Consider the following 15,454-nt stretch of genomic DNA (forward strand, 5'->3'; position numbering starts at 1 on the left):
TTCTTGGTAACGTGCTGTGCTGTAACCAGTTTATTTATTCTATTTTGCCATGCTGGTTTCTCATTCAGGTTATATGTGATTATTTCACCTAAATATTTAAATTTTTCTTCAATTTTTATTTCTTGGTCTCCCAGCTTAATTTTGTTTGCAAGCGGAAGTTGAGTTAGCATAATTCCTGTTTTTTCAAATGAAATCTTCAAACCAATATTTTGAGCTATTTCCTGTCAAGATTTTATTTCTTGTTTTATTTCTTGAATATCATTGGCCAGAAGAGCTAGATCATCAGCAAATCCTAGACAGTTCAAATGTATGTTATCCTTCTGGGTTCCAATTTTTATATTTTTCAAGTTGTTCTTATACCATTCCCTCATAACTTACTCTAGTGCACAGTTAAAAAGAAGACGTGACAATCCGTCACCCTGTCTTAAACCAGTTGTTACCAAGAATGATTCAAAACGTTCTCCTCTGAACTTAATTTTAGAAATTGTATTGGTTAGAGTAAGTTCAGTCAATTTGATTAGCCTTGGGTGAAGTCCGAAATGTCTTAAAATTTTTAATAATGACGGTCTGTGGATGGAGTAGTAAACTTTCTTGAAATATATAAATGTTATTGAAAGGGGCTTGTTTGTTTTTGTTTTTTTTTGCAATATACCATGACTAGTTTCAAAGTTATTATTAGTTCAGAGTAGCTTCTCCAAGGTCTGAAGCCTCCCTGGTATTCACCTAACTCTTGATCAAGTTGTTCTTTAATCTGATTATATAGTATCTTAGAGAAAATCTTATATGTGCAGTCAAGGATGGAAATACCTCTGTAGTTGTCTGGATTACTTCTTTCACCTTTCTTATGAATTGGATTAATTATAGCTGCTGTCCATTGTTCTGGGAATTTGCCTGATATCCAAATCTTCTGTAATATCATATGGAGGGATGTCCGAGTTGCACTGCTGGCATATTTCTACATCTCTGCAAAAACCTGGTCTTCTCCACACGCTTTGTTGTTCTTCATTTCTTTATCACTGTTTCAACTTCTTTTGCTGTAGGTGGGTTTATATTTTCTGGCTTTGTTTTTATCGTGGTATGTGTCTCAATTAATAAGAGCTTTTCAGGTTCATCACTGTTCAAGAGCTTGTTAAATGCTTCCACCATGATTTCTGCTTTTTCCTTATTGTTATGCGCTATTTCTCCATCTTTATTTTTCAACAATAATGTGGGGGGAGGGGTTGTATTTTTGCAATAGTTTACCAAAGGCTTTGTAATAATCTGTAGAATTGGTTTTGTAATAATTTTCCTCAGTAGAGTTTATTAAATCTTTTTGATATTTTCTCTTAATTCTTCTAATAGTTTGGGTGAAATCTTTTCTGACATTCTTGAGGTTCATGGCATTTTCTTCTGTTTTGTGGGCTTGAAATTTCAACCAAGCTTGATGTCTTTTTTCATGCATTCTATCACAATCAGAGGTCCACCAGGTATGTCTTTTCCTTGGATTTAATGGAGGTAGATCTTCTGCATTCTGTTAAGAACTGGTATTAGGTCATGTTAGCATACAAAAAGGACTCCCTATGTGATCCCCCACTTTGCCACCTGCTCGGCCTGCAACACCACACAGCAACGACAGCAGAGGCAGCCATCAACGGACCAAGACAAGTGCCCAAGAACACTAAGGTGGTAGCCTTTGCTACAGTATGTATCATTCTTTTATGTATATTTATTTATTTGTTCGCAAAGGGTTTAACTTCACATTAATTTGTCTTTTACTGTATATTTCATTTCTTTTAGTGCATATTTTATTATATTTCTTTATATTGTGCATCCCATGCACTCAGACCCCAGAGCACTGTTTCGATATCGTGCCAATCCTCTTATGTTAATTTTAAGGACACTTCCTCTAAAACAATGATACTTTGTCAATATATGAATGTTTCATCTAAACAGTGTTATGCAACTGAAGATGTTGATAATATACGAAACATATACCACTTTTAACCAATAAGTTGCCTTAAGCAATTTAGTGTATCGACAAGGTGGAAAATAAATACTTAGTTATTAAGTGCGATAAGGACCATAAAGCTGATTTTATGTCATGTCTGGACCATAGCGATGTCTCCAGGTGGTATGCATTCTTCCAAGAGAGCCTTGTGGACCTTAGTGATTCGCCACGCTCCGGGCTGGTAACAACTTCAGTTCCGCAAAATGTATGCGCCATTGAGGCAGCAATTTTGAATGACAAGCATGTGCATCTGCAAACCTTATCGCTGACGTTAAACATTTCCTGTGGTGCAGTGTACGCCATTGTTCATGACACGTTGAAATTCCGTAAAGTTAGTACTCACTGGGTGCCTAAGAACCTGACAGACAACCAGTGAATGATGACAAGCAAGGATAACTTAAAATGTTATGCCACATTGTCACTGGTGATGAGTCATGGGCGTACCACTACATGCCCGAAACCAAGCAGGCCTGTATGGAGTGGAAACATGCTGATTCCCCAGTACGAAAAAAATTCAGAGTGACTCAATCCGCTAGGAAAGTGTGACAATGTTCATGGACATGTTTGGTGTGTTGTTGGTGGACTTTGCTGCTATGAATGCTGCAGCCTAAACTTTTGTTAAGTTACGTCGTGCCCTTTGTGACAAACGCCGCAACATTAATGCTGACAGTGTCAAACTTGTTCATGTCCATGCCCATCCCCATGTTGCTGCTCCTATTCATGAGAAACTCGCCATATTTGGGTGGGAGGCGCTCCAGCATCCACCATACAGTCCGGACCTGGCACCATCGGACTTTCATCTGTTTCGTCCCATGAAGAAATTCCTGGCCGGCCAACACTTTTGGACAGATGCGGAAGTGAAATTGGCTGATGGCTATACTTCAACTAAATGGACTTCTACAAACAGGGCATATTGAAACTGGTATCACTATGGGAGAAATATGTTGAGAAACTTGGTGACTATGTAGAAAATTAGGTCAAAGATGTAAGTTCATTTGTGATTTGCTTGGTTTTGATACATGTTAAACTTTTTTAAGAAAAAAATTATTGTGCGTTACTTTCCGATCTGCCCTCATAGTTTAAATCTCACACAAAATTTACCCTTGAATCTAATAACATTAAATCCATTAATTATTTATATTATTATATTTATTGAATTTATAGAAAACCCTCTCAGACAATAAATGTTATTGGTAAAGACTCCTCTCACGCCTATACCCATAAGAATGGATCCTTTTATAAAATGATTTACAGAGCCATCAACATCCCCCTCTCGAATAATGATTATAAAAAGGAAATCGACACTATTTACACTATAGCTGTTAATGTTTATAGCAAAAAATAATGTTGACAAGATCAACAAAATCAAACATAAACCTGTCGCTACACTGATTAAAGAACCTAAGATGAAAAAATACTTTGTCATCTTCACTTACAATAAGAAGTTACATCAGATCACCAAAATTAACATTGCTTTCAGCACTAGTAATACTAACTATAAATATTTTTACAATACATATACTGTTAACAACAATAATAATAAATACTCACAATCAGGCATCTATAAATTGAAATACACCCAATGTGATACAAGTTACTGTACATTAGACAAACAGGAAGAAATTTCGGAACCCATTATAAAGAACAGGTCAATGCCAATAAACATAAAGGATTTCCAGCAAATGGGTGAACACATGACAATTCAACCACACGTTTTCTTCTTTGAACAGAGACCTAGAAACCATTCACATAGCCAACAAGGAACCATTTTTAAATATACTAGAAAACTTGCACATTCACATCGATCAAGGTAAACTCCAAACTCGTATTTTATTGAGATTTCCGAAAAAACGAACCTTTTTTTGATGAGGCAATAGAAATCAACTCTCAATTAAATACAAATAAATCTTCATCAACACATTGTAAATGAAATGTCCCCCACCCATGTAAATCTCTCCCTTTCCCCCCGATTTGCCACTCTCCTCCGTTAATGCTGACTCAAGGCAATCACATGCTCGCACACAGTCAGTTATCAACAACACATGAATGAACCCACTCCGAGGCTGGAAGAGAATTGGTGAGCAGTATTTAAATTATTCACCTCTTTTTTCTTAATTAGCCATTTCATTTTTTCTCATGTTTCCATTCCTTTCTTTCCTTTTCTTATCGAGCGAGTTGACAGTGTGCAACTGTGAGCTTGCATTTAGGAGATCGTGGGTTCGATCCCCACTGCTGGTAGCCATGAACATGTAAGCTACTAGTTCACCTATACAAGAGCACACGATGTGCCCAGAATGATATAGAGATATAACCTAATAGCTCATCTGTATAAGAGCATACAAGGTGCCCAGAATGATATAGAGATATAAGCTACTAGCTCACCTAGCATACGAGATGGTTATCCGTGGTTTCCCATTTTCACACCAGGCAAATGCTGGGGCTGTACCTTAATTAAGGCCACGGCCGCTTACTTCCCACTCCTAGCCCTTTCCTATCCCATTGTCGCCATACGACCTATCTGTGTATAGATTCGCAAAGGGTTTAATTTTGTATTAATTTATCTTTTACTGTATATTTCATTTCTTTCAGCGCATATTTTATTTCTTTATATTGTGATATAGAATTTAATTCTATACCTATACTTTAAGAATTGTACTGTATGGTGTTGAATGTTAGCATTGTATGTATTTGATATTTGATATTTGATTAATATATAAATAAAGAAGCACTGGTGATGGAGCAGCCTTCAGCGGCCAACTCGCGGCTTCACCAGTGCTTTTCACCCTTTACACGTGGTCCGGCCTCGGCTATAAAAGGAGCAGGGGTGAGGGCCTCGGCGCAGTCGTGTGCTGGGCAAGGAGCAGCTAACTAATAAATAAATATACGTAAAGCAACTAGTTAAAAAAAAAAAATGTTTCTTTCCCACTTCTAGCACTTTCCTATTCCATCATTGCCATAAGACTGAATTGTGTTAGTGCAACGTAAAGAAAACTGTTGTTTCCTTTTCTTTTTCAGTTTGTTCTCAATATTCGTACAATTCAAATACAGTTTCTTATATTTAGTTCCATATTGACAACCTTTTTGAACTTCCAAATTGTATCAACTGCCTCATCAATTAGCACACTTATGGATCAGAATTTTATGAACATTTTTAGACGTAAAACACAGCAAGATTTTTTTACAAGATTTAATCTGTGTGCTTGTTATAATGTTAAAATGTCTTGTATCTACTTTTTTACTTGTGTTCATCATGATTTTTTTACTGTTCGCTGAGGATGATCCCATAAAGATTTTATTGTAACTAGGCCTAAAGAGTTTGACAAATGTACTAAATTGGTTGACCAGCTGAAGGAAGTTTCTTTCGAAAATTATCATAAAACTGTAAATGAATACAGAACAAAATCAGATTCATTTGTTGTAGAACCAATTTGAAGTGGGCGGTGAACTTTCATTCTGCACTTTTCTGAATGGACGGTCACCTTTTCATGCTTGAATTGACTTGCGTACTCTCTGGAGAGCAGATGTTAGTGTGTGAGGTTTCAGCATGAACAGATTTATGATTTACACGGATATGCATGTGATATATCGAGAAGCACAAAATGCAGCAAGGGAACTTTATTGCCTTTGGCTTCAGGAAGTATGCATGCATAATGTGTAAGAAGCAATTCTAAGTACATCACTGCCCTGCACCTGTAAACATCACTTCACTGCAGCTTCAGAATGTATTTTACATGTGTAATGTGTAAGAAACAATTCTACGACCATCACTGCACTGCAGCTGTACATATTACTTCTTAGCAGCTTTAGGGCGTTTTCTTCATTCATAATGTGTAAGAAGCAATTTTAAGTATATCACTGCACTAGCTGTAAGTAGTTCATCATTAAGTACTACCTGAGCTACAAACATCAAATTTTCAACTTCATTTTTTGTGACCAGCAGAAAAAATATTTGTACTAAACTCTTAAACATCCTCTATAAAACAAAATCCCATAACAAACAGAGTAACATTTTGTCTTTTGTTTTTAAATTGGATAACATGCACCTATGAAACCAATTATGAATTTTGATAAAGCCATCTGTACTTATCTTAGATGGGCTTGCCATTACTATAAACACAGACATTCCGTAGAATCATTCCTGATGTTACAAAATAAAATGTTAAATTAGATAGACCTAAATATAGAAGAGCAGTATCTATTCCAGTTAATGAAATTGAACTGATAGTTATTAGCATGTAACTGTCTTTCAACTTAACAGAGTTAACAGAGACCTTATAATGACTTAATCATTGAAGAAGGCTACATTACGTACATTTATGAAAAACAATCCAAGAGAAAACACAGTTTTTTTATTGACTGTTGGTGTATGTTGCTCTGTCATCTAGTACAAAACTGATGAGGTGTGAAAAAAGAAATTGTAAGAAATCAAATTTGATAAAAGAAGATTTTTTTTTTGTTTCCAGTCAGTTGATTTGGTTTAATTAAATTTTCAATTATTATTATTATTATTATTATTATTATTATTATTATTATTATCATCATCATCATCATCATCATCATCATCATCATCATCATCATTAAATCTAGAGGAGGTAGATGGAGAAAGGGCAAGCCCCACGTACATGGAAGTACCTCCATCCCCACATGTATTTTTACATAAACTCTATTGAATATTGCAGAATGTGTCTGTATTAAATTTTATTAATATAACAACTCCTTTCCACAGGTGTTGTCTATCTGATGGCCAAAGCATACTTACTATGGAATGACCAGAAATACTTGAAGTCATGTCTCAAATGTGGAGAACTTGTGTGGGAGAAAGGATTATTGAAGAAAGGGCCAGGTATGGACTCTTCTTAGCCTAACCGTAGTCTTAATTTTAGTGCTATATATACTACAAATATTATATTAATGCTGTTAATCAGGTCTCTGCTTTGTATGATTAAAATAAGATGTGCAGTTGTAAAGTTTTGCCACAGGAAATGAGAAGTTATCCTGTGATTAATGGTAAGTATATGAGAAGCTTATATTCTAGAGAGATGCAGATTGGATTTCACAGCTGTTCAAGAGACAAAATGGTGGGGGAAGTAAAACCAAAAACATTGGCTATAAATGTTTTTGCAAGGGAGAAATTAACCTGCTGAATGGCATTGGCATAATTCTCGCCCAATACCTTGTTATATGATAGGAATCAGTCGAGTGATGTTCAACACTTTATATCTATATATATAAAATAAGAGTTTTGTCTGTACATTGCTCAGAATTTGAAAAGAATGGTATTTCTATATCGGTCATGTCCACAGTAACAAGAAAATGCATTTTTTACTTTTCCATAATTTCTGTCTGTCTGTCTGTCTGTCTGTCTGTCTGTATGTATGTATGTATGTATGTATGTATGTATGTATGTATGTATGTATGTACACGCATCACGAGAAAACGACTGAAGAGAATTTAATGAAAATTGGAATGTAAAGTCGGGTGATGAACCGCTACAATCTAGGTTATAAATTATTTTAATCACGCTGAGTAAAATGGTAGTTTAAGGGAAGGCCTGAAATTTAATTCTCAAATATTTATGTTATTAGTGGTCGTGTCTTAATGAAAATTGCTAGACAGAGATGGGAAATAAGTCGCTACAATATAGGCTATACACGCTGAGAAAAATGGTAGTTTAGGGGAAGGCCTAAAATTTAGTTGTCAAATATTTATTTTATTAGTGGTCGTATCTTCACGAAAATTGGTATACAAAGTCGGGGAATAGGTCGCTATAATCTAGGCTATCAATAACGTTATTCGCACTGAGTGAAAAGGTAGTTTAGGGGAAGGCCTGAAATGTAATATATATATATAAAATAAAGAGTTTTTGTCTGTACATTGCTCAGAATTTGAAAAGAATGGTATTTCTGTATCGGTCATGTCCACAGTAACAAGAAAATGCATTTTTTACTTTTCCGTAATTTCTGTCTGTCTGTATGTATGTATGTATGTATGTATGTATGTATGTATGTATGTATGTATGTATGTATGTATGTACACGCATCACGAGAAAACGACTGAAGAGAATTTAATAAAAATCGGAATGTAAAGTCGCGTGATGAACCGCTACAATCTAGGCTATAAATTATTTTAATCACGCTGAGTGAAATGGTAGTTTAGGGGAAGGCCTGAAATTTAATTCTCAAATATTTATGTTATTAGTTTTCGTGTCTTAATGAAAATTGCTAGACAGAGATGGGAAATAAGTCGCTACAATATAGGCTATACACGCTGAGAAAAATGGTAGTTTAGGGGAAGGCCTAAAATTTAGTTGTCAAATATTTATTTTATTAGTGGTCGTATCTTCACAAAAATTGGTATGCAAAGTCGGGGAATAGGTCGCTATAATCTAGGCTATCAATAATGTTATTCGCACTGAGTGAAAAGGTAGTTTAGGGGAAGGCCTGAAATGTAATCTATATATATATAAAATAAAGAGTTTTTGTCTGTACATTGCTCAGAATTTGAAAAGAATGGTATTTCTATATCGGTCATGTCCACAGTAAGAAGAAAATGCATTTTTTACTTTTCCATAATTTCTGTCTGTCTGTCTGTCTGTCTGTCTGTCTGTCTGTCTGTCTGTCTGTCTGTCTGTCTGTCTGTCTGTCTGTCTGTCTGTCTGTCTGTCTGTCTGTCTGTCTGTCTGTCTGTCTGTCTGTCTGTCTGTCTGTCTGTACACTCATCAATAGAAAACGGCTGAAGAGAATTTAATGAAAATCGTTAGGTAATGTCGGGTGACGAACCACTGCAATCTAGGCTACAAATTATTTTATTCACGTTGAGTGAAATGGTAGTTTAGGGGAAGGCCTGAAATGTAATTCTCAAATAAGTTATTTATGTTATTAGTGGTCGTATCGATAAATACTACGTAACTAACATAATTTTAGTTATGTCGTAAGTTAGTAGTAGTTATGTAAGAAGTTATTAAATTTCCGATCACTTATGTCTTATACATTGTTACCGCACCGCATATAATCACAGAAATATTCATGAATTTGGATTTTTGTTACTAACTCCATATCAGCGCCGAGTCACGAGAAAATGGGTAAACAGAATTTAGTGAAAATCAGTATATAAAGTCTGAGAATAAGGAACTGCAGTCTACGATATAAATAATTTTGTAAGACACCCTAATATCACAGAGTCGAAAGAAAACTAATGTGAAGGCCTGCAATATATAAAGCTCATAAACTTTATCAACAATAACATTACGTTGACCATTGTTTGTTGTGATGTGCTTTTTGTCTTCTGTTTCCTCTCATCCCCGATAGATAGGATTACTGCAGCGTACCGAGGTTTTTTAAATTTGCTTGATGTCACACCGACACAGGTAGGTCTTATGGCGACGATGGGATAGGAAATGAATAGTGGTGGCTTTAAGGTACAGCCTGGTGTGACTGGTGTGAAAATGGGAAACCAGGGAATACCATCTTCAGGGTTGCCAGCAGTGGGGTTCGAATCCACTATCTCCCGGATGCAAGCTCACAGCTGCGCGCCCCTAACCACACGGGTAACTTGCCTGGTCGTATCGACTGTAACAGCCTGCCTGTATATTGGCGGGAAGTAGCTGGGGAGTAAGATAACTTTCTTCTTTAGCATGCCATTCCTCTGGTTCATACATTTTCTGATATATCTGGTACGTAACACACTGGTTCATCATAGTATTCGAGCTATTCAATCCCTACTCTGAGCCACTGATTTGAATGAGTAGTGTGCATATTTAACGGATTAATGACAGAGGAGTGTTCACGGCAGTCTGCGACCTGGTTATTCCAGCTCTGGAACTTTGGACTCTTAGATCGGCACCGTAGTACTGTTCGTTGAAAGTGAGAAAGTGTGCAGTTTTTCATTTGATCGAGTATTTTATATGATAACATTGCTTTCAATTGCTACATTCCTACTGACGTTTTTGTGATGACCTATTTTGAATTCAGTTAGGAAAACCACCAAGAAGTCGGTCTTTCTGAGAATCCCGTAGCGAAGCACGGGTACATCAGCTAGTAATATATATATATATATACATATATATGTGTCATTTATAAAGGGTGAACAAAAAATGCTGCACGTGGAGGTCGGCATGCGGTTCCTCATTATTTAAAGTTAAAAACTTCATAATTGTTCCATATTGAACTGAGAATCACAATGTTAAAAAGAGAGAGGTTTCACCTATTCAATACACTGATATTCAGTTGCACAAACTTATATTACAACATGTTTAATTCGGGACCGGTTTCGACACACATTAGGTGCCATCATCAGCTGATTGAAAAAACAGAGCAAGAAGTATACAATTATCAACACACAGAAAAACACATTAAAGGATAACTGTAACACATATTAAACTTTCATGAATAAGTGATCAATTGAAGTTCATATAGTTTTTACACTCTTGCCGTGAGTATTAAAAGAACTGAAGGATACAAGTAAAATGTAACACTTTTCCATGAAGACTCTTATTTTATTTTTTTATTTTTTGTGGAGATCGTAAACAATGTAACGGTCTTGGGCATTCCTGCTGCGAGCTGTGAAGTCAATACAGTTGAACCTGCTTTATACGTAACTCTGTTCTACGTAATTCGTATTTGTACGTAATTTCCTTTAGGTCCCGGCAAAATATAATTTAAAAGCGTGTTGATTAAACCTTATTTATACGTAATCCGTTTATACGTAATTCGCTGTTATACGTATTAAGTGTCAGTGAAATAAAACTGAGTTTTGCGTAATTGTAATGAGAATTGCTTTTTAAAAAGAGACTACTTTCTTTACGAAGTTTCCTCTTTGTCGGCAAAGGCGGAAGTGGAGAGATCGGGTTTCGGTGCTGAAACAGAACACAGAATTTCGCCGAGTGACATTGTTGACCCTTACTTACTAGCGGCTTAACAAAGGCGAGTCCCCTTCGCTCCTCCTCTGCCTTCGTCGTTTTTGACATGCCGCCAAAGATTAAGATACATTACAAGCATAGTGAGCGGTTTCCGTGGGGAAACAAAAGAAAATGCAGTAAATTTGTTTGAATATGAGAATGTCTTTCGTGGGAACAACGGAGAAGTAAAATGTCCACAATGCCGGTATCTGGTGTTTACTGTTGAAAAGTAGTTTTGTCATTCAGTTGCTTTTGATTAGCCACGGAGAACTGAAAAAGGAAACGTTATACGAGAAGTGGACGCTAATCCACACAAAACGAAAACTGAAATCGCTTCAGACTTAGCGATTGCTTATACCACGCTATGTAGAGTCATCAGTAAAAGAAATGCTATTTTGGATGAGTTCTTAAAACTGGGTTCAAAATCAGCAAACCATAGCCGTCAGCAAGAAGGGTGGTACGTAGATTTGGAGAAAGTACTTTTCACATTGTTCCAGCAAAAGCGGGCTGCAGCTCTACCAATTAGTGGAGATATGCTGAAGGCAAAGGCGATAGATTTAGCTAAAATGAAGAGTATCACTGCTGCTTTGAAGGCTTCATCAGGATGGTTGCAAGGATTTAAAGAAGAGATGGAAAGAAGAGGTTCTGCCGGATATCGTAAGCGATTATCAGCCTCCAAACATCTACAACTGTGATGAGACCGGCCTGTTCTACAATCTCCTTCCTAATAAAACATTAGCTGAAAAAGGTGACTCATGCCATGGAGGGAAGAAAAGTAAAATTCGTGTAACAGTACTTGTCGCCACCAATGCAGATGGATTTGACAAACTTCCTCCGCCTGTGATAGGAAAATCAAGGAATCCGAGGTGTTTTAAGGGTGCGAAAACAAAACCTAAGGAATATGAATCCAATGTGACAGTGGTTCAAAAACTGGACATTAAAATGAAAAAGAAACAGAAAAGATCCTTCTTCTTATGGATCGTTGTGCAGCACATCCACCTCAAATCGTTCTGGAGAATGTCCGAATGGAATTTTTCCCTCCTAACTGTACCAGTGTTCTACAACCGCTTGATTTGGGCATCATTGCAAATTTCAAAGTGCATTATAGAAAAATGCTGGTTCAGCATGTAATAACACTGAGTGATGCAGGAAATGAACCTCTCTCCATTAATTTGCTACAAGCCATGGACTTTATTTCGGCTGCCTGGAAGCAGGTGTCATCCTCCACAATCAGCAACTGTTTCCGCAAAGCTGGTGTCTTACTAGAAGAGGCTGCCTCTAGTGATGATTATGGGGACGAAGTTTTGCCTGGCAATGAGCTAATGCTACCGGAGGGTGTAGAATTCGATACTTTTGTGCATTTCGATGAAAATCTGGCTGTATGTGGAGAACTACCGGATGAAGAGATTAATGCTGATGTATGCCAACAACGCGGATGGACCAGCTACAAGCGATAGTAACAATGGAGATGGAGATAACAACTTGAATCTTGACACCTGAATTGAGTGAAGTGTTAAGTGCAATCGAAGTGCATAGGTGTTACATCAGTGCGAAAAGTTGTAGTGAAAATGCTTTGAATTCATTACAAAGTTTGCTAAAGGAGGTTCATACTCTTAATGCAAGAAGAGTGAAACAAGCCGAACCATCTGATTTCTTTAAGGCTGGGCCAAGTTCAGAATAATATTTTCTTTCTTAACGTTTTTATTATTTGCAAGGATTTACACATGTAGGTCTATTCCATTGGGTTTTCAGTAAATTTGTGATGTATTGCGTAAGTCTGACTTCTAAGTAATTCTGAGTTACAAGTAGTTCTTTCTTTTCCCTTTGATATACGTACAAGTCAGGTTCAACTGTATATTAGATCTTGAGGTTAAAAAGGATCTTGAAGGATGCAGCTTAATTAACAATTGTTGCTAGGCAAGGAATAACATGCTTTTGTTTTTGGTACTTCTAAAAGTGGATAGTGATATATATAAAAACTCTTAGAGTATATTGTAGGATATGAACTTATCAGTTATGATATGGATTTATGAGATCTATAGAAAAAGGAAAATAAGCTAGAAATAAAAACAGGGAAAAATGGTAAAAACAAGTAATACTATGAGGCTCACCTTGTTTACCTTGCCGTGAAGTATAAGAGGAAGTAAGAACAGAAATTGAGCAGAGGTAGGGGAAGGAAGGGGGTAAAAGAGTAAGGGGAGTTGGGTAAGGTGGATCAGAAAGGCGTTGTGGTAGGGTCAAGTAGCGCGAGAAGGTGTTGTATATAACATGAAAAATCAACCACCTACTTGTCAGCTTGAAGCTTTTGAAAACTAAGAAAGCAAGTCAAAAAGGATGTTCGGTTTTTCAAACAGGTCATTAAGGTTTTGGTTAGGATTAAAAAAATTGATCGAGGTGTATTAAACAATTTTCAGTGATATCAAGAAGAGGGCCTTTGTTTAGGATACTGATATATCCCTGGAAACGCTTCATTTAACCAGTTACGCACAGTCATTCCAAAGTGTGGCGGTACACCATCATGCTGAAACCATAGCTGTCGCCGAACACCAAGTGGAACGTTTTCTAAAGCGTCAGGCAAAGTATTGCCCAGAAACGTACGATAGCGGGGAGCATTCGACTTGTCTGGCAATAGGTAAGGGCCTAAAAGCACTCCTCCCACGATTCCAGCCCACAGGTTTATGCCAAAGTGTGCCTGAAAGCCATGTCCACGGGTGACGTGGGTTGTGGTCAGACCAATAATGGCTGTTGTGATGGTTGAAAATACCTTCCCGAGTGAAAGCTACATTCGTCACTCCATATCACATTCTTTATAAAATGTTTGTTATCTTCACCTTGTTGCAAAAGCCATTCACAGAACTGTACTCGTTGAATGTGGTCTTCTATCCGCTGGTGTTGAGTTAACGTGTAATGATATGGATGCAGTTTTTCGATGTGCAGCACGTCAGCAACCAATCTTTGAGATACCTGGAAATGCCTTGCAATATCACGGGTACTTCACCAAGGTGATTGGTGAACGGCTTCAAGAATGTTGTCCTCTGTTTGTGGAGTACGTCTAGTCCTCGGATGACCTCTGTCCACTACTTGTGGGCGAAGATTTCCAGTTTCCCGCTGGCGCAAGGCGACGAAAAACATTCTTATCAGGATGGTGCCTTTGAGGGTACCGTGCTGCATACTCACGAGCAGCAGCAAAAGCACTAAAAGCATATCGACGTATTCGCCGTTTGTGTACTCCATCAGTACGCTGCCCTACATGCACTTGACAGGACCAGTTATGGTTGTGCACTGCGTTGTTAGTCGACTCATGCATTCAGTTGAATGGATCACATGTCATGTGTTCGACTATTGTCATGTGACAACAGGATGTCATGCTTACAAACGCAGTTACAAGACAGGAACTAGGGACCTGACATCACACACACAAAAGAAAAAAAACCTGACGTAGATTCGAGCCTTAACTCCATGGTGCATGTGGGTTTGATAACCCAGCCGTCTACTCAGTGAGCTGCGACGGTGGGTACGGTAGAGCGGGATGTTGCATGTTTCTCTATTACATTCTGATGCGCTGCAGGATGTGACAGTGTTGCCAGCTTCTTGTTTTTTACTTGTTTTCCAACAGCACCAGATCCGATTTGGCTATAGAAACATTTGTCTTGCAATGGGATGTGCACGCATGCTGACCTCAAAGTGCGGCATTTTTTATTCACCCTGTATAAGTGTTGAAAGGTGGAACATCCCTCAACTGATTCCTATCATATAAGTCAAACGTCAACACGGAAATGAAAGTGATAAATTATGACAGTACCTTGTTAAATGAGCTATTTCATTCAAGTGAATAAGTGACCAACAGATGATGGTAGAACTTGCAGTGGATGACGATGTCTGTATGAATATGATCTCTCCATATGCTGCTCAAATTGGCTGTGTTAGGATCATCAAGGAGAAGTTCTGAGAGGACTCTGAACTTCTGTTGTACATCATCACAGTGGGCGAACTGAATGGGCACGTTGGACATACTGCCAAGGACTATCCTGAATGCCGTGAAGGCTTCAGTTTTGAAACAAGACATAACCAGGGAGAGGAAATCCTGCACTTCACATCAGCCTGCTGATTTGAACTGCAAGATCTCCATATCTGTTGATAGTGAACATTGCTGCATTTTTTGTTCACCCTGTATAAAGTGTTGAATGGTGGAACATCCGTCGACTGATTCCTATCATATAAGTCAAACGTCAGCATGGAAATGAAAGTGATAAATTATGACAGTACCTTGGTAAATGAGCTATTTCATTCAAGTGGATAAGTGACCAACAGATGATGGTAGATTCCTATCATATAAGTCAGAAGAAGGACGAACACCTTGTCATTTATAGAATCAAAAACTCTTCCCGGATTCAAGGCAGACTGAAAGAATGCACCGTATTTAGCCAGATTGATTACATTCTTCGAAGTCATGGCCTGTTCAAACAGTTTATCGATTGTAAAATCATTCCAGGTGAACCTCTCAAATCACAGCAGGGGCTTCTGATTGGCAAGTTAAAACTGTGACATCATCTGCTTACTGAAGCCACCCT

The 15,454-nt window shown here is 37.5% G+C and overlaps 1 protein-coding gene across 1 annotated transcript in view; it reads left to right on the forward strand.

Annotated features, from left to right (window-relative positions):
* Positions 1–15,454, forward strand: part of LOC136865838 (lanC-like protein 3) — a 164,844-nt gene that overhangs the window by 118,491 nt on the left and 30,899 nt on the right. The window contains exon 4 of the mRNA XM_067142433.2: positions 6,714–6,830. Coding sequence (XP_066998534.2) covers positions 6,714–6,830 — 117 coding nt within the window. The remainder of the gene's footprint in view (positions 1–6,713; positions 6,831–15,454) is intronic.

The sequence above is a fragment of the Anabrus simplex genome, chromosome 1 (assembly GCF_040414725.1).
Source record: "Anabrus simplex isolate iqAnaSimp1 chromosome 1, ASM4041472v1, whole genome shotgun sequence".
NCBI lineage: Eukaryota > Metazoa > Arthropoda > Insecta > Orthoptera > Tettigoniidae > Anabrus > Anabrus simplex.